Source organism: Ictalurus furcatus, chromosome 12, assembly GCF_023375685.1.
Source record: "Ictalurus furcatus strain D&B chromosome 12, Billie_1.0, whole genome shotgun sequence".
NCBI classification, from domain to species: domain Eukaryota; kingdom Metazoa; phylum Chordata; class Actinopteri; order Siluriformes; family Ictaluridae; genus Ictalurus; species Ictalurus furcatus.
In genome coordinates, this window is record NC_071266.1 from 5076273 (window position 1) to 5097563 (window position 21291).

The following is a 21291-nucleotide window of genomic DNA, read 5'->3' on the forward strand; positions in this document are numbered from 1 at the left end:
TTTCTTTCTTTCTTTCTTTTAAAATAGAGATATGCACAGGACTGTTTATTAAACCCATTCACATAGTTATTACATTTTCTATACATGCCTGCTGCATTTATAATGAATTTACAAACTAGTAGCCTAATTTAAACATGCATGGCCCTGACCAGTCAGTTACTAAGGATGAATGAAACTACACTACACTGTAAAAGCATCACTGTAAAGCAATGGTCACCAACCCTGTTCCGGAAGATCTACCTCCCTGAAGACTTTAGCTCCAACCATAATCGTGACCTTCTAATCATGGCCTTAAGAAGTTCTCAAACAGGTGTGTTCGATTTAGGGTGGAGATGAAACCTGCAGGAAGGTCGATCCCAAGCAAGAGGGTTGGTGACCACTGCTGTAAATGCATTGTTTACATTAATGAATGTGGTCTTTCTTTGTCCTGCACGCATCAGATCTGACCTCTTGCTGGCTTGAAAGTGAAAACCTCTTGTCGGATATTTACACGTCTAGTCTCAACCAGATGTCAAGTTTTGAAATAGTGCGCTTCATATTTGTATTTGAATCTGTTCATGTCTTCTGTATATTCTAAGCATGTATTCGTATTGTGTTACATCCCGAAAGCTCACATTGTCCAATCAAAATGCAAATTACACAAAAGGACAGATGACAGAACCATAAGTTTAGTGGGTTTTGAATGAAACTTGAAAACTTGAAGTGATTTGAATAAAACTTTTCTGTTTACCATGTTTGGTATTTGGAGAAAATGTGGCATGAACCCAGTGGCGCATTATGGACTTGGAACACTCGAAATGCAGCTGCATATATGTGCATATCTGGATATACATTATTCTTATCATATCACTGATGAGATATCTCTGATACTATGCACTGCTCAGCAGTAATACAGTAGTTTCACTGTTGAACAATTAATACATATTAGATTGGAGCCTTTTATATCATGGTGTACACCAGCTGTTAATCATCAGAATTCTCAAATATTCTGAGATATTCTAAGATACAGAAATATAGAAAGAATAGATCGGTACAGAGAATCCTTAGAGGCCTTGGTCTTTCTCTACCTGTCTCCCTTGTCCTTCCTGTCTGCAGCCTCACTGTGACTCAGACTGCTATTGTATTTTCACTTTATTTTGTGTTTCTTTGCTAGCATGTATGCACGTTTGTGTGTGTGTGTGTGTGTGTGTGTGTGTGTTTTGACCCCAACACCTTTTGACACAACAATATCCATTCACTCTAGCACATTTTGACACGTTTTTCTGCACTGAATCATACCAGAGCGTGAGATATATCTATGCCTCAGGGGATAAATCTGTGGCATTTTGACACTGACCACAATACTTTGCAGCATTACAATACAATGTCACACACGGTCAAGATCAGCCAATCATTCATGACGTCTCAGATATAAGAGGTTAGAGGTTATAAGAGATGTCAACAAGTCTGTCAGAGCTGGGGGGCAAAACATGTGGGTGTTTATATGTGGGTGTTTGTTGCAGAGAGAGAGAGAGAGAGAAATTGAAGATTGAAAATGTTCCAAACAAGCAAGCTATGTCAGTCTGTGTGACATGGCGAGATCTCATATGTTTGGCGCAGTGTGTGCAGATGGTGAAGAACAATTTTGGTGTGATTAAGACAGTGACAGCTCAGTGTTTGAAGTGAGTGTTGTTTCTCCTTCAGAGAATAGCAACACATACTGCATAACAGATTATTGCCTAGTTGTCAGAGGAGGAGATAGTTGAAAGTGAGTACAGATACAGGCAGAAAATATCGAAAAACAGGACATGTAGCCTAACAAGATAAAGAAACTCTTTGTGTTAAGCAGTAATTGGTCAAAGTGCAGTCAGTCAGTCTTAGATTAAAGGAATAACAGGTCTGACAGGCTGAGTTCGGTCAAATACACATCACTCTGTAGAAGATTTTTTGCTGTTGAATGTAATTTTATAACCACAGAGTATAAAATGCTACAGAGTTTCCTGAAAGTGTGATTTTGAGTTTGTATATAGAAAGGCAGCCCATATGGATGTTTTCAAGTAGTAAGATCTTTTTTGTTTTTCAAGTTGTATTCATAATCGTTCATAATACTGTATATCCTGCTAATGCAAACTAAATAACCTGAACCTGATTTTTGAGAAGATTTTAAGTCATATTCATTGATCATTCATGATCTTCACTGTTATTGAAGCTAGATGATATAAACGAAGCTAGCTTGTGAGTTAACCCGGCAGGATTTCTGATTTTATGAGAGGATATTTGAGTCATATTCATAAGTGCTTGTTTCCCACATCATTCTGTGTAAGTGTGTTTAAAAAAAAAAAAAAAAATCACAGAAGAGTTCCTAAATACTCAAACCAGCCAGTGTGGCATCAACAACCATGCCACGGTTAAAGTCACTGAGATCAGGTTTTTTTTTTTTTTTTATTCTGCTGTTTGATGTGACTATTAACTGAAGTGCTCGACCTGTACCTGCGTGATTTTATGTATTGCGCTGCTGCCACATGATTGACTGATTGGACAATGAATGTGCATGATTGTGTGAGTGTACAGGTGTTCCTAGTAAAGTTGCCAGTGTGTGTATATTGTAATATGTTAAAAATAACACAGTGTAACAGATTTAATGACGCAGTATTTAAACAGTGCAGTGCTTCTAAATAGTAAGGTCAGTATTATTTAGAAGCTGCAACAACAAGGCGATAAAATCGATAATAATCGATTATTAAAATAGTTGTCAACGTTTCTTATTATCGATTATTTGGTCTGCGTGCGGAAACAGGGTATATTTACTCACTACGTTTCATCTGTTCCGAAAACACGCTTCGGAGCGTAAATACTAAAGTTGTGTTCCAAATGACGTACTATACACTTACACTATGCATTATGTACCCTACATTCTAGTGTTTGAATTTTACAAAGTTAGTATTGTCTCAAAAATGAGCGTTTATTTTTAGTAACCGGAAGTATAAGCCGCTTCCTAGTCGATGGCGCATGACATCATTGGCACGTAATGTGATGCCGCTAGGTTTAGAAGATACCCAGAGTCACCGACAATGAATTTCTTCAGTTTACCGTTTATGTCAGCGTTAACTTTTATTCCCAACATGACCTCAGTCACCATCAGACAGAGGCATCATTGTATATGGAAGAAAGTATGCGACCTCCAAGTCCTCTAAGGCAGGGGACCATTTTATATTCAGTGTTGTGAAGAAGATCAAACTTTATAAAGCACAGTTTGTGCAGCATGGACACACGACAGTGATCTTATGTTTATATCCAAAATGCTCCATTATGTGGAAGGGGTTGGGGAAACTGGTGCAAGTTGCTTAAGAGGTTTAGTTTAATTTACGATAATGTCATGTCGTTATATGGTGTATACATATGCTAGCAGTGTAAATTCTGTCGTTTATTGTAACGGAAGTGTTCTATTAGTAACGAGGCCGCATTGCTCCTCGCTCGCAGTGATACACAGTGGGAGCGCAAATAAGATCTGTAATGTCTAATTAAAACACTATGATCAAAAGTAAACACAAGGAAAATAATATGTCTAAAGGCAGTGAGTAACAGAAGCCACAAGGTGCAGTGAAAGTGAGTTTATATTATTAATTTAGAACTGTAGTTTAATTCAGTGCTTTTTGTGCATCCATAAAAAATAAATGCATAAATACTTATTATAAAGTTAATTTATATATATATATATATATATATATATATATATATATATATATATATATATATATATATATATATAGATAGATAGATAGATAGATAGATAGATAGATAGATAGATAGATAGATATGCACAAAAAGCACTGAAGTAAACTACAGTCCTAAATGAAAAATATATATTCTGGTGTGTGTGTCTGTGTGTATTGGGTTCTTTTCATTCTTATATAATTGGACAAACAGTTGTGTAAAGTTTTAGTCTGACGTTTATATTTTTAACACTCAGTTTGTGGATTTTATCTTAAATATACGGAAAAATGGTACTGAAAGTTTGCCCCCCATCCGATAAATCGATTAATCGGAGGGAAAAATTATCGGCCAACTAATGGATTATGAAAATAATCGTTAGTTGCTGCCCTAGTATTATTATTGTCACCCAATTGCCTCATATTATTACATACAATACCTGAGAATAAATACATGAAAATGAGCAATATGAAGGTCATGCTACCAGTCTGTGCTCTCCACCTTTCTTTGTACAATACTGCACTGTAGTAATTAACAGTATGTTGTAAATAGTGTTTTAATATATGCATAATCTTTACTATTGGTTTGCTACAAAAGACACCATGATATGTGGGATCTGTTCTACAGTATAAGCATCATGGCATACACAAGCTTGACATATACATGTGTGTGGTGCAAAGGCACTATCTGTATCTGTTTATTGTTGCAAATGTTTGTATCTGTATCAATATCCAAATTTAAACCCAAAGTGGGTGTTTGTTTATTCAAATAAATATAAATTATACCACTATGCCACCAAAAACTGCTTTAAAAAAAAAAAAAAGGTGGAAATGCCAGCACTGACACTGACAGTTCCTCAAACTCAATCACTCAAGTTCATAAATGGTCTCAACTAAAGACGTACAAGGGACTGTTTTATAAATCAATCAATATTTCTAATTTTTTTGTTGTTGTTGTTCATACAGACATGAGATATTTTCTAACAAATATAATTACTTCTATTTCCCAAAATGTTAACAAGCTGTATTTGTATTCGGTTACATCCCTGATGCACATATGAAGCATACTGAATATTCAGTCAGCAAAACCCAACCATTATATCACTTTCTATATTAAGTTTTTTTGTAATGACAAAGCCATTAGCTCACAGATTATCATAATAATTATATGCCATTACTGATTGATGAGTATTTCGAGAAGTGTTTGAGCTAGCTTCACCAAACAATCAATCAGAAGTCAAACTGGAAAATGTGCTGTTACAGTGAAGCAGAGTGTGTATGCACATCCAGGGTATTTACCCAGCGCTGTTCCAGATAACACACAACTCATTAGCCACAGCATTCACCAAGGGCCGTTCAGTGAAGTGAGTGCTATTTTCATTTCCTCAGTCTTTAACTACATAATGAAGAGTCGTCTACACACGAGAATGCACGCACACATACACACACATGCGCTTTGCTACATTTTCAGTAACTAAAGGAGATTTGATTGAAAGTAGCTGGGTTGAAACTAGATGAAAGTGCTGATCGAAAGTAGCTGGGTGATATGCTTTGAAGTAGGGCACCATTAGAGTGCTGTGAGATTTGCGTTATGTTCCATGCTGAGCAAGGCCAAGGAGTTCTTCAGCTCCTGATCTCTCCTTCAGCCTTCATGGGCCCTGCTATTTACATGTTGCTGAGTAAGGTGCAGTGCTGCATTTGTGCCAGGACAACTTCAAAAGGCCCATAGATTTACCGCCGGTCCAGAAATATAATCTCTAAATTCCGTTACTGTGGCCAGCTTTGGCTTTGAAGCTGCAGGCAATGCAATACAGCAGCCATCATTATTAAGCCTCTTTAAACCAATGTGCAAATCTGTTTGATACTACAGTACCACAGGATGATAACAAATGCATAATTTGGGTGGAAAATCTGAAATGGATTTTTCCAAAAGCAAAGGCTTTGTCTATTGGTAAGTGCTTTAAAATATATATATATATATATATATATATATATATATATATATATATATATATATATATATATATATATATATAAATGTTCATTTACAGTGTTGCAATAAACTGGCATCCCATCCAGGGTGTAGGCAAGGATAAGCTCTGACCAGGATAATGCTGTTGCTAAAAATGAATGAATATTCATATCCAATTGGGAGTTGTTGTTTTTTTTAAAAAAAATCATTCTCTAAATATCTAAGTATTCATGCCTCCTTAAATGAATTATAATTTTATCATCTTTATCTTGAGGTGGAGTTTGATAGCCTTGTTTACTCAGTTTCCATGGCATGTCAATTGCGGCTGTACCTTGTCTTCTTTGTGAGCTTCCTTCTTCATTTTCTCACAAATCAGATTTCATCTGAATCACACTGAATAGTTCTGCAAACTAGCCCACTGCTTGAAGAGCTGTGTGAATAACTAGTGAGGGGAAGCTTGTGGGTGTTTGGCGAGGTATGTAGAACCACATCTCCCTTAGAGACTCTTCTCTTTCCATAATATGTGCCTTTCTCCACTTCTGCATCGCTGTACTCCTATTTCTCTCAGTTCGAGATATTCTTTTCAATGGAGAGATGATTATGCTTTAAGATCCATAACATATCTTGCGCTAAAGTTTGAATTTAATTTGTTGGACATCATCCGAGCTGCATTACGTGGTTTCTGATCCTGATTGTACTACCTCCGGTTTCATTCTCTCAGGCTGGTGATGATGTTGGCACAATATTATTTTTCCATCCCTCTCTTCAGCAAGAATACACATGGCACCGAGACTGTGAAAAGTTTGCTGAATGGAAAATTCACTGATTGGTGGTGTGATATAAATGGAGCTTGATTAAAGTGACTGTTTAGTGAAAATCGTGTACATAGCTAGTAACAACTGAGCACTAATAGTGCTCATTAGCCAAATCATCTGCTATGCGGCGAAACTAGTTTGCGTCGTTGTTATATATATTGGCATTTGGCTTCACGTCAGAAGTGAAGGATTAATGACCGAAGGATTAACGAGTCCGGCTGCATTTTCTGGCAGGCCTTCACAGATGTTTAACACTTAGCTAACAAACATGAAATGTAACTGGACAGTGAAAAATAATATTTATCCTGAAGCACTGAAAGCCAGAGGAGTTGTTCCATTTTCCATTTAAAATGAACATGTTTTGATTGTGTCAGTCCATCTACACACTGTTTTGAATAATGATCTCATTTGTTAAGGAGTTCTAGACATAAACGTGCTGTAAAGGGAATTGTAGTTAATATAATTGTATAGATGTGATTGTAGTTGAACATCACTCTTTTTTTTTCTTATACTGTTTTTCACTGACGCTATGAGGAACATCTTGTGCGGTGCAGATTCCTTCAATCATCCTGCCATATTGAAGCTTACTATTGTATTGTTGAATTTCTGGAAACTAATCCTTTAATAAAACACCAAGATAGTGCATTGATTACAATGGAATAGACTTTATGTAATCATGAGCTATAGAAGTTGCAGGGTACAGACTTCCACATACTGTCTTGTTCATCCACTCTGATTGGTTTGGCAGGTATCAGAATAATCATAGTGATTGGATTACTGTAGGTAAAAGCCCAGAGTGAGGTTTTATATTTCGCTGAGGTGCAGTAATCTGGCCTGGGGTTCTGACCCATTTTTGGCTCACTAAGAGACTTGAGAACTAGTCTAAAATTGAAACACACTTATTGGCACATGCTCCATGCTGCATATGATAAGATTCCCACACTCTCTGTGTGAGTAAAGAACAGGAGGATGCAGCTGCATTGCCATTCCCAAGTCTCATAGTGTGCCAGAAATGGGTCAGAACCCCAGGCCAGATCAGTGCGACTCAGCGAAGCACAAAACCTCCCTCTCATAAGCCTAATCCAATCATTACAATCTTTCCAGCACCTGATGAATCAATCAGAGTGTTTTTCTGGGTCACAAACACCAATAGGTTACGTGACACCATGGGATTCATCACATTCTTACTTGCATTTTGCAATTCTATGCTGTTTCAACATTCAATGACATGCCTGCTATTAGTTTCTGACTGACGAGCTTGTAAAAACGAAAGTCCTCAAATTGTGGCAGTTTTTTTTTAATTATTTTTTTTATTATTTATTTATTTATTTATTTGATAGGCTGTTTAAAAAAGAAAATCCTCTTTCTTCCTATCCACTTTCTCCTGGAGAGTTCTAAAAAAAATAAAGTCTTGTAGTTTCAAAACCCAATCACAACAGAAATAATCAGGTAGTGCATCGTGTACACACAAAAGAAAAGAAATGTTTTTGTGACAAAAAAATTTCAGGGCAGATGAAAGTTTTACATAATGTAATTTTTTCACACTGGTTGGAGAATAGACAAAAGAAATGGGAGGCACAAAATGTCTAACAGGAGGCATTAGGCAGGGACTCCAGTGATGCATTTCTAATTTGTATATAGATGAGAACATAGGATTTTTCAAATGTGGCATTTATACATGTGGCATTTACACATTTCGATCCAAAAGCAAACAAAACTCCATTTAGTATTCAGAAAATGACAAACAGGTGCATAACAGAAACAAAACAAACAGGGTGAGAGAGAGAGAGAGAGAGAGAGAAACAAAGAAAAAATTTGGAAAGCACAAACGTAGCCTCGCTCAACTTTTTAGAACTGATAGAACTGATCTTTGGGCGTTTTTAGTGGCGCTTCATGATGAGAGAGTGAGACAGAAAGGTTGTGACTAAGAAGAAGTGAGAGGCAGAAAGACAGCATTCCAACTGAGCACACTTTCCAGTGTACTGAATGTTGGAGCATTTTCACAGCTGATTCATCACCAGCACTCTTTGCCATCCTCGGCGTAGGCTGTGTCTAACACCACCTGTGGTTGAGGTGTTTGTGTGGCTCATAAAGCAACAGATTAATCATTAGCCCTGTGAATTTCCTCCTGATGTGCTTGGCTTCACGTACGATATCCGCATTCCACTTGTAAGCGTAAGAGTCACTGCAGCATATAGTACATCTCTCTCTCACACACACACATACCAGCAGTGGACAAATCATTCACCCCGACAGCCAGGACAAGCCATGCAATGTTAACATTTCTAAAAACACAGAAACTGCTGATCTCCAGAGCTTTTCAGAGATTTGCTGATCTCCATATATATCCACTTATCCTTACTGGGTCGTGGGGAACCTGGAGCCTATCCCAGGAGACATGGGGCACAATGCAGAGAACAATCATACATGGGGTCAGAGGGCAAGGGGGCACAATCACACGCACATACAGTATCTCACAAAAGTGAGTACACCCCTCACATTTTTGTAAATATTTGATTATATCTTTTCATGTGACAACACTGAAGAAACGACACTTTGCTACAATGTAAAGTAGTGAGTGTACAGCTTGTGTAACAGTGTAAATTTGCTGTCCCCTTAAAATAACTCTTTCTTGTGCATCATCTGTAGAAGAGGCTTCCTTCTGGGACGACAGCCATGCAGACCAATTTGATGCAGTGTGCGGCGTATGGTCTGAGCACTGACAGGCTGACCCCCCACCCCTTCAACCTCTGCAGCAATGCTGGCAGCACTCATACGTCTATTTCCCATACAAAACCTCTGGATATGACGCTGAGCACGTGCACTCGACTTCTTTGGTCGACCATGGCGAGGCCTGTTCTGAGTGGAACCTGTCCTGTTAAACCGCTGTATGGTCTTGGCCACCGTGCTGCAGCTCAGTGTCAGGGTCTTGGCAGTCTTATTATAGCCTAGGCCATCTTTATGTAGAGCAACAATTCTTTTTTTCAGATCCTCAGAGAGTTCTTTGCCATGAGGTGCCATATTGAACTTCCAGTGACCACTATGAGGGAGTATGAGAGCGATGACACCAAATTTAACACACCTGCTCCCCATTCACACCTGAGACCTTGTAACACTAACAAGTCACATGACACCGGGGAGGGAAAATGGCTAATTGGGCCCAATTTGGACATTTTCACTTAGGGGTGTACTCACTTTTGTTGGCAGCGGTTTAGACATTAACGGCTGTGTGTTGAGTTATTTTGAGGTGACAGCAAATTTACACTGTTACACAAGCTGTACACTCACTAGTTTACATTGTAGCAAAGTGTCATTTCTTCAGTGTCGTCACATGAAAAGATATAATCAAATATTTACAAAAATGTGAGGGGTATACTCACTTTTGTCAGATACTGTATATGAACATCCATATATATATATATATATATATATATATATATATATATAAAGCATACGTGAGTACAGCCCAACAGATGTCTCAGAAAATCATCTGTCCCTCTTTAGAATTAATACTTTCTATGGGATCTTATACAATAAAATATTCTAGCAACTCTGGTTTATTGGTTGTAAATGAGATTTGTCAGTACAAAAAAAAAACAAAGCTGAAAATTTTTTAACAAAATGATTTTTAGATAATGGTGCAAAAATGAGTACACCCCAATGAATCTTTTAGAAATAAAACTTGGTCAAATGCTAATTTACTGGAATTCAACAACAGACGAGTCTAATTAATCATCACACAGGTGGTTGCTATATAATTGTCAATTAAGGGTTGTATTTAACCTATAAAATCTTCTACCATTCAGTGCTGACAATTATGGCACCACATGGAAGAGAAATGTCTTGAGAAGTCTTCAGAAAGAAAGTAATTTCTTTACACAAAAACGTTCAGGGCTACAAGAAAATTAGTAAAGCATTGCTAATTAGTCAGAATAAAGTAGTGAAAGTTATTTAAACATTCAAAAAGGATGGATTTGTGGCAAGCATTCTGAGACATCCAGGCGGTCCATGGACGCTAACACCTCGAGATGAGCGCTTTGTCCTAAGAAGACTTGAGGAAAATCGCCATGCAAGTTCATCACAGTTAGCTAAAGCTGTAGAAAGCCAAACTGGGGTGACTGTTTCATGTGACGCGATACGACGTATGCTGCACAGGAGTGGCATGCAAGGGTGTCGTCCACAAAGGAAGCCACTGCTAAAGCCCATGCACAAAAAAAGGCCATTTAGCATTTGCTAGGGCCCATGTTTAGAAAGGTGAAGAATATTGGGACTCCATACTTTAATCTGATGAGACAAAGGTAAATCTTTTTGGAACTTATGGCATCGAAACTGTATGGCATCGCAAGGGGGAAGAGTACAATGAAAAATGCATGGCACCCACAGTAAAGCATGGCGGTGGCAGTGTTCCTCTGTGGGGTCGTATGAGTGTTGCAGGTGTTGGGAAAATGCACTTCACTGATGGCATCATGAACTCACAGAAAGAGAAGATACTACCATCTCTCTGCACTCTGGGTGAAAATGATTCTGCGGCCAAGTATGTCCCCTGACCTGAACCCAATAGAACACCTATGGGGAGTACTGAAAAGACAGGTCGAGCAGCATTCTCCATCCAGTATTCCAGGCTCTGAAAGAGCTCATTCTCCAAGAATGGAGAAAGACAGACCTGGCAGTGTGTCACCAACTTGTTCACTCCATGACCAGAAGTCAAAATATTAGATTTGGTAGAATTCTTCTTTCAGTTCTTCTTCTTTCAGAATTCTTTTCTTCAGTTACTTAGTTTAATTTCCATAGTCTGTGCTAATGTATATTAAATTATAAGGCAAAAGATTGGTGACCATGTTGAATATAAAGTGTGTTCTGCTTTTATAAAGACTTAAAAATCATACATGAAATCTGATCTGAAGTTTTGTAGATAAGAAGTGTGATGGCAAAACAGCACTGAAAGTAAGACACAGTAAAATCTGCATTTAAAAGCCGAGCTGTGTATGAGCATGTATCACCACTTTCCAAAAGACAGAGGATTCAGCCTGCAGCTGTTACTGTTGGATCCTATCTGCTCTCATTTTCAACCAGTGTTGGGAACGAAGCATTATTCAAATTACATTTTTTTTTATATATATATGAAACAATAGAAGTGATGTGGGAAACCAATACCTATAATTTGGTATATATTGTGCTATTTATGATGTTTAGATTTTGTCACTTCGGGGTGTTTTAATACAAGCAGTGCAATGGTAACATTTCTAAATAACAAACCTTAGTTGGAAGGGAGGTGAAATGGGACTTTATTGGGGATTTCAACATAAACCACTTCATCTCCTGTGACTCATCTCCTCAGACTCAGAATGTCACTCAGAGTACATTTTATCAATATCACCATAGAGGATGTAATTCTAAGGTAACAAATAATCTAGTCCATGAAGACTGCAATTGAGAATTCAGACATACCAAGTACCATTCTAGGTAAACATGTCACTCAATCATAGTATAAGCATCCAATTAGACCTGAATGTCAGTAAAGAGAATCTGAGAACAGAATGTAGAAAAGGAAAAACAAAAAAAGATGTATGTATATGTATGTGTGTATATATATATATATATTTCTGCTGGGGGTGTGACTTAAGTATTCAGCAATAAGGAAGACATTTAATTTTTAATAATCAAACAGGTGAAAAACAGAGTCTATAAACTTTTAATAACCTACTACAAAATAAGAACTTTCCTGTTAACAACAGCATTCATTCATTCAGCATTCAAAATTTCCTAGCCATTTCTTTAAAACATTATCTAAGCCTTGCACAGTTGCACAAGTATTTTTATAGGCCTCACTATAAAAGCAAAAGTCCAGGGGGTGTAGCTGGACCTGATCCAACTCCTCCTATAAGCCTAAACCTGACCGCTAATGTCATGGATTTCCCATGAACCGCCCAAAACGCGACAATGTGCACTTCCGAGTTGTCAAACTGTGTTTACTTTTGGTACGTGTGTTTGTTTTGGTTTCGGTTGATGTCTCTGCACCTGTTATGTTATTGGTTGTTCCTATGGTCATCAGCTGTTCTCGTTTCCCTTTTTAATTAGTTTGTGTGTTTAAACCCCGTGTGTCTTTGTTTTGGGCGAAGTATCTTGTTTCTATGTTCTTTGTCCTTGTTTCCTGGTTTTTACATGATGGCTAAGAACATCACACAACACGCTTAACAAGAAGGTTTTCCACCCGGAAACACACTCCGTACCCAAGACTTTTGGTCGGACTCCTCCCAGATAGGAGGAGCTGGGTCAGGTCTACTTCCACCAGCAAAGGGTACTTGAAATTTTCCCTTCCCTCATCACACCTGGCATAACTCATTAAGAGCTTACAGTTGTGCTCATAAATTTACATATCTGCAAAAGTTATTAATTTGTTAAATAAATAAATAAATAAATAAATAAATACTACTACTACTACTACTACTACTACTACTAATAATAATAATAATAATAATAATAATAATAAAGGGAATCATTAAAAAAAAAATTATTTAGTACTGCCATAAATAAACTATTTCACATAACAGATGTTTACATAAAGTCCACAAGACTCAATAACAACTGAATTTACACAAACGAACCAGTTAAAAAGTTTACATACTCTTGATTCTTAATACTGTGTGTTGTTACCTGGATGATCCACGACTGTGTTTATGTTTTGTGATAGTTGTTCATGAGTCCCTTGTTTGTCCTGAACAGATAAATTGCCCACTGCTCTTCAGAAAAATCCTCCATGTCCTGCACATTCTTTACCTTTCCAGCATTTTCTGCCTATTTGACCCCTTTCCAACAGTGACTATATGATGAGATATATATATATATATATATGTATATATATGTATATATATATATATATATGTATAAATATATATGTTTATATAGTCTTATATGTTCATCATATAAGACTATATGATGAGATATATATATATATATATATATATATATATATAGTCACTGTTGGAAAGGGGTCAAATAGGCAGAAAATGCTATATATATATTTATACATATATATATATATATATATATATATATATATATATATATATATATATATATATATATATACATATATATACATATATATATATATATATATATATATATATATATATCATCATATAGTCACTGTTGGAAGGGGGTCAAATAGGCAGAAAATGCTATATATATATATATATATATATATATATATATATATATATATATATATATATATATATATATATATATATATATAAAATGCATAGTTCAACCCCAATAGTTTCATTTTTGAGATATTGATAGATACAGTCCCTTCTGAAAATACTGGAATGGCAAGGCCTATTCATTTGTTTGTGCATTTGGGTTTGAGATGAAAAGATAGATACGAGATGAGAGTTTAGGATTTCTGCTTCAATTTTCTGGTATTGTTAAATAACCGAAAACATAGAATCAGACCATATTTCCACTGGGGATCAATAAAGAAATCTCTATCTAGACCATAAGATATTTAGTCGAGCAAAAGTATAGGAAGTCTTGAAGTAAATGAAAGTAAATAACACTTAATATTTGGTTGCATATCCTAGCTTGCAATAACTGCATCAAGCCTACGACTCATTGACACAACCGAATTGTTGGTTTCTTATTGGTTGATTTCCCAGGCTTTTGCTGCAGATTCTTGCAGTTGTTGTTTGTTTTCGGGGGTAGTTCTCCCTTCAGGGTTGCATCTTGTGGTATGACCACTGCCTAGGATAGGTGGCCATTTAGTTAGTTAAATGCATTAATACAGATTAAGGGAAATGAATGAACATGAATCCCCAGGGAGAGAAGGATGAACTAAGGTTTTCTCTCCTCGCAGTGCAAGTAAAAATATTATTTGTGTCTGGCTTTATTTTCAGCCAATGTGTTTAACTGTGAGGTGACATATTGTGTGTAGCGTGCTAGCAGAAGAGTTATAGTACAGATTTTATCCAGAGCTATATGTTCAGTTTTGTCTGTTATCTATGCACAGTAATTAATCCATCATCCAACGTGTGTAGTCCAGCAAGCAGTGGGCACACACAGCACTGAGGTGTGCTGCACCACCCATGAAGTGCATTCCATTTAAATATGTATACAATAGTAATACTTTGCAAATGCTTATAGGAAGTAGGTTTTATTTTCTCCATCTGGTTGTTAAACCTACTAAACAACAATGAATATAAAATTAATAGTCCAGACATGAATTCTGCTTGCCTTAGGTGCCCAGGTTTCTGATTTGTCCATTTAACTAAATAATGCACATTTGCAGTTCTGATTCTGTGCCATTTAATGTCATCCTTTTCGAAAATATGAAGCTGAAATCAGATGACTTACTGAAAATTACAATTTTAGCTTTATGGTAAATATTTCGTATAGCTCCATCCTCATTTCTTCATTTGTTCAGTGTATCATCGTAGACGTGATAGCCTGAGGATCTTTCTGGTCACAAATCTGCTTTAGAGTGAACACGGCACGTTGCTCTCAGGTGAATACGTGTATACTGTTAGATTTATAACATGACGTGACATGTGCTTATCTGAGCATGTGATAGGTGATTAGTTAAATCTAGATGAGATGCGTAGCAGGACAGAGCCATCCATTACAGCCACAGCTTGGGAGAGCTTTGATTAATGTTTTACATGACTTTCACTAATTTATGCAGCTCTGCTGTGGAAAATCAAATACGCAAAATCGTTACGACGCCAAAAGACAACGGCCCGAGTGAGAGCTGATCCATGTTTCAAGCTTCTGGTGACCTTCAGGGGGATAGCTTGTTGCTTTTGTTTGTCTCCCAGCTTGTTGTGTGGAGTCATTATTTGCAGAAGAGCTTGCCACAAACACACAAAAATACACATACATACAAACACCTTGTGCGCATTGATTCACACAGTGATAAATGTGGACACAAGCATTGTGTCAATAAATCTCAACTGATTTTAAAGTCCGATATCGATTGCAATATCATTTCACTTGACTCCTCAGATATCTGTGTGACTTGTCAGGTAGCTGGATGAGATGTCCTATTTAGAAGAAGAAAAAAACACACACACACACACCGGAGCCCACTCAAATGCAAACTATTCTGGCCTTACCGACATTTACCCTTTATTAAATGATATTAAGTTGTGCAAATGAGCCAGTGTGCTATTTACTTACTCTAGAGTGGCCACCAAGTGTGTGGGGGAAGACATCAGTAATAGAGAGTGATTAGCTAGACTGCAACAAATCTCTCTGTTTATATCCACACATCGGAGCAACAGTGGGTTGAGATCCATTCTGGATCAGGCTTTGTTATAATATTCGTTAAACCATGAAACAAAATGTGAGATGAGTGTGTCCCTAATCTCAATCTCACTTTGTTATAGCCTTGAGCAAAGCATTGCAGCTCATGTTACTCCCAAAGTGCCACAATACAAGCTACTATCTCTGCTACTGTAATTAGTTTGTTTAATCAAAATAACCACAAGGATATATCTAAACTAAAAAAAAAAATCCAAAAAATTCACATTTTTAATAGCATCTTGGACCGAAGAGGTGTCCTCTACTTATTTAAAGGTCTTCACATTCCAATCATGTTCAAACAAATCCAATCCTGACAGATGTCTTTGGGAGGATTTACGAATAACGAGACAACACAGAGACAATATGTCACACACATGGTTCATGGAGTGGAGCTGAATTGAACATCACATCTGAACAAGCAATGAATAACGAAACCTCATATCGCCATAATCCTGAGAGAGGATGGCAGAATAACAGATGCAAGCCAGGACTATAACACACACGCACCAAAAGGCATTTTCAGTATGCTGTTTTTCTGAAAGGAAAGAAGCAGACATACACACAGGGTCGTAGCAATTTCAAGATTCAAGCATTATGCTTTGTTAAACTTTGAGTTGTGCTATAAATATTGTAATGCAGCAATCATTTATGTTCCACTTCATTAAGACGGCATTCGATGGATTAAAACATTTTAATGGAAGTGGACAGTGATGCCACTCCCCTTAATTAATGCTCATTTATTTAATAAGATCAGTTAACCAGAAGTGTAAGAAGGACGGACATCCCATCCAGGGTGTATTCCCTCAGTTAATGAAAATGAATGGATGGATGAATTTAACAAGAAGTTCAATGTGAGAAAAGAAACACAGATTTAAAAACTCGACTGGAGGCAAATTGACAGAGCCTCCAAAAAAAGAAAGAAAGAAAGAAAGAAAGAAAATCAGTGACAACTGGGGTGTATACTGAAACAAACACCCACTAATAAAACACTCACAAGCCTTAGGGGATACTAGTGGTTGGAAAAATATATATTTTAATGGAAGGTTTTCTCAGGACAGCTTAATAAATTAAGACTTCATTTGCAGCAATAGTACCACATGCTCCTAATCCAAAGGCTATGCAGAGAAGCAGTCTGAGGTGCATTCCTCCTCAAAGCTGATTTGCTTAATGCAAGAATCATGTCTCCTGTCCATCTCCTGCATATTTCATCTGTTCTGTGGCCAAAATAACATTCTCCGTCAGGAGAGACAAACCGTAAAGTAACAGAAAGAAGAAGAGACAGAGCCAGGCGATGAGTTCAGTAGAGGAGAGCAGACAGGAGCAGCACTGGGACTGAAATATACCTTCTATATTTCTGTGAATCTATCTATATATTTATGAACAAGTTTCATACCAAGAGCAAATACAACACAATACCAAACAGAAAAAGAGGCTAGAATAGGCTTTAGGCACAAATAGTGTCAAACTCAGCACATAATTTCAGACAGTAATAATATAAACACAAATAATCTTAACCCTTAAAAACCTGTGATGTTCCCAAAGGCATGAAAGATCATGTCTTACCAATATATTAAATTGTATCTTGTTGCACAAAGACATGGCTTAACTATAAAAATTTTTTAAAAAATGTAACTTATAACCTCACAGTTTAGCAATAGAAGACATACCTTCTGCAATTTTGTACAGATATGTACCACAACTATTCCAATATTTAGTATTGTTTACTTATCTGCTACTTGCTTTTCAATGCAAAAGTTAGTTTTACTACAGTATAAACAGCAGCCCCATAGCTTTCAAACAAGATCTTTTGACCAATCATACATTATATTATTTAGGCCTGACATCTGGCCATTCAGCAACAAGTTTTTGTTTGTTTGTTTGTTTGGTTGGTTGTTTTTTTGTTGTTGTTGTTTTTTTGTTTTTTTTTTAGATATCTGTGAGTAAAAACATTATTCAGAACTCCATATCTTTGAAATGGGTGCATTTCTATTGACTGCATATCCAACAAAACAAAAAAAAAAACCCATAGACCTCATATGAAGCAAGAAACGATCAGGTTCAGCATCAGGTTCATCAACAGAGGGCGTTATAACATTCAAGTGACTGTTAATCAAGAAGATTTGGATGTCAACATTGTAATTACCTCAGCCAAAAGAACTCGGAATTCACTACTAAACACCAACACCCAACAAGGGCACCACATCTAATTAGAGCAAGTACCACAACCACAAGCCATAGCCAACTGGAGGGTGGCATACTCACCACGTTGAAGTCATGCACGGAGCAATTTTGTCCACTAAAGTTGCAGCTCTTCAGCATTTCATCAAGCTGGTGGCCCGTGCGCTGGAAGATGTCCAGCATGTCAGGAGGCGGGTAGTGCAGCTCGCCCGGTCTGTGCCCGCCACGGCTTTTTGGAGGCAGCCCGGTCAGGTTGGCCAGGTGGTAGATGTCAGCATCGGTGAGCGCAGAGAAGCGGAAGCGGTTGACATTGCACAGCGTGATGGCAGGGAAAATGAGCTCACGCCGGCTTTCCTCGTTCAGTGCAGCCACATGTGGGTGCTCCAGGTAGGTACCTGTGCTCCAGGACGCCTGGTACAGGAAGAGTACCAGTGATGCCAGCAGGGCCAGTGCCCACACTGTCCGTCTCATGCTTGCCCGGCCTGATCCTGATGACCCTAATGCCTGGGCCAAGCCATGCAGGGATGAGGAGCTGGCGAAAGCAGCCAGGTCAGCCATGCCGGCTCCTTTGTCCATCGGGCTGCCACCACCTCCTTTGGGTGGGGCCGCTTTGGCCTCATCTCCCTCAGCAAACTTGATTTTGCACACGAACTCGATGGGCATGTGGGCCGCCAGGACTGCTACACTTCCAATGTTCTTTAGTCTCGCTTGTCAGTCTTACTCTTCAAGTGGTCCACTTGCTACAGTTCACTCCTTACTACTTTTCAGTGCTTGCACACTTTTTCTTGTCTATTTTTTCCAATTGTCTGCCCCCGCTTGCTTACTCAAATCCTGTCTCTTTTAACACTTTCTCCTTTTCTGCGCTTTCTTTTCCTCCATCATTCGTGTTTATTCTGGTCTTCTGTTTCCTTTCAGAACTCTAACTGAAGCTGTGGCTCCTCAAACTCCACTGAAGGAGAAGTGCAAAAGTCCTCCAGTGGTGAAGAAAAGCAGAGCAAGTGAGAACGAGGAGAAAGGACAGAGGAGAGGCTCTGTGCTGTAAGCTCCAGAATGCGAGTGAGTCGCTGCTTTGCTTGTCAACTCAGCTCCACATCTCTCTCTCGCTCTCTCTCTCTCTCTCTCTTCAACTCCTCTCTGCCTCTGACGTAGTCGCTGCCCAAAGTCCTCTCACACACATTTTCACAGAGAGAGAGAGTGAAAAAGAGAGAAAGAAACACACAGTTGAGAGAGATACAGTAGACAGTGTGGTGACTAGCCACACACTCTAAGCTTAGCAGACCAGTGCAAAGTGGAAAAACTCCTTGCAAGGACTTGATACAGGGGAGAGGAGGGAGCGGAAAAAGGTGCATAGAAGAAAGCAAAAAGTAGAGAAAAGGAAAGACATTTAATATCACATGATGAGAGAAGGCTGCGATTATTTCTCCCTCAGTAGAGAAGACCTCATCCACATCCACTGAGGTTTGTTTTCACAAGCAGTAACAGGTTATTATATCCACTTAAAGAGATTTCTCAATCATTTTTCACACATACACATCCCCCTCCCTCTCGCCATCTCTCTCATTGTGGCAAGAAGGTGCATGAGTGCTTGTCACGTGTGCATAAATATCAGAATATGCATATAAATGCACTTGAACCTGCTCATGTATATGTGCCTGTGTGCTAAAGGCAATTTGATACGCTGCATTTGTGCATAGAACTGCAGCATACAGCATACATACCCCTTACAGAATCTGCAAAATGTTAAGAATATTTTTTTTTTTTTTTAAATAAGAGGGATCAATTTGTTGTTTATTTAGTTCTGCCCTGAATAAACTATTTCACCTAACAGATGTTTACATATAGTGCACAAGACACAATAATAACTGAATTTACATAAATGTGTGTAAACTTTTGAACAGGATGATGGGTGCAGTTTTTTATTATTTTGTTTTCTGGGAAACATGCAAATATCGTACGTAGCTTCTGAAGGGCAGTACTAAATGAAAAAAAGCAGTCATTAATCATCCAGGTAACAACATACATTATGAAGAATCAAGGGTATGTAAACTTTTGAACTGGTTCATTTGTGTAAATTCATTCATTGTTATTATTGTGTCTTATGGACTATATGTAAACATCTGTTATGTGAAAAAGTTTATTCAAGGCAGTACTAAATAAACAACAAAATACAATTGTAATGATCTCTCTTTTTTTAATTATTAACATTTTGCAGATTCTGCAAGGGGTAGGTACATACATATGTTATTCACGATAGAACATAGAAAACATATCAAATGTTTAAACTGATGAAATGTACCATTTTAAGGGGAAAATAAGGTGATTTTGAATTTGATGGCCACAGCACATCTCAAAAAAGTTGGGACAGGAGAACAACAAAAAGCTGGAAAAGTAAGTAATACTAAAAAGAAAAAGCTGGAGGAACATTTTGCAATTATTAGGTGAATTGGCAACAGGTCAGTAAGATGACTGGGTATAAAAAGAGTATCTTAGAGAGGCAGAGTGTCTCAGAAGTAAAGATGGGATGGAATCTGCATGGAAGCATATCTTGCTGTAAAACCTGTACATACCTTTCAGAATTGATGGTGCCTTTCCAGATGTGCAAGCTGCCCATTTCATAGGTACTAATGCACCCCCATACCATCAGAGACGCAGGCTTTTGAACTGAGCGCTGATAAAAAAAAAAAAGTCGGATGGTCCCTCTCCTCTTTAGTCCTCTTTAGTTTAGAAGATGCTGCGTCCATGGTTTCCAAAAAGAATAAAAAATTTGGATTTGTCTGACCACAGAACAGTTGTCCACTTTGCCTCAGTCTATTTTAAATGAGCTTTGGCCCAGAGAAGATGGCAGTGTTTCTGGATCATGTTCACATACGTCTTCTTCTTTGCATGATGGAGCTTTAACCAGCATTTATGGATAGCACGATGCACTGTGTTCACAGACAATGAGTTCTGGAGGTGTTTCTGAGCCCATGCAATGATTTCCATTACAGAATCATGTCTGTTTTTAATGCAGTACCGCCTGAGGGCCCGAAGATCACAGGCATGCAATATTGATTTTCACCCTTGTCCCCACAGAGATTTCTCCAGATTCTCCGAATCTTTTGATGATATTATGTACTGTCGATGATGAGATATTCATAGTCTTCACAATTTTACATTGAGGAACATTATTCTGAAATTGTTGTACAAATTGTAGATGCAGTTTTTCGCAGATGTTTTAACCTCTGCCCATCTTTACTTCTGAAAGACTCTTCCTCTCTCAGATACTCTCTTTATATCATGTTACTGACCTGTTCTTTAACCTCACTATTAACGTCCAGCTGTTTCTTTTTAGTAA

The 21291-nt window shown here is 37.8% G+C and overlaps 1 protein-coding gene across 1 annotated transcript in view; it reads right to left on the reverse strand.

The window, feature by feature from the left end:
* The window catches only part of asic4b (acid-sensing (proton-gated) ion channel family member 4b), a 51880-nt gene extending 33260 nt beyond the window's left edge, over positions 1-18620 (reverse strand). Inside the window, exon 1 of the mRNA XM_053637575.1 lies at positions 18042-18620. Within this exon, the coding sequence (XP_053493550.1) occupies positions 18042-18620 (579 nt within the window). The remainder of the gene's footprint in view (positions 1-18041) is intronic.
* Positions 18621-21291: the final 2671 nt, after the last annotated feature.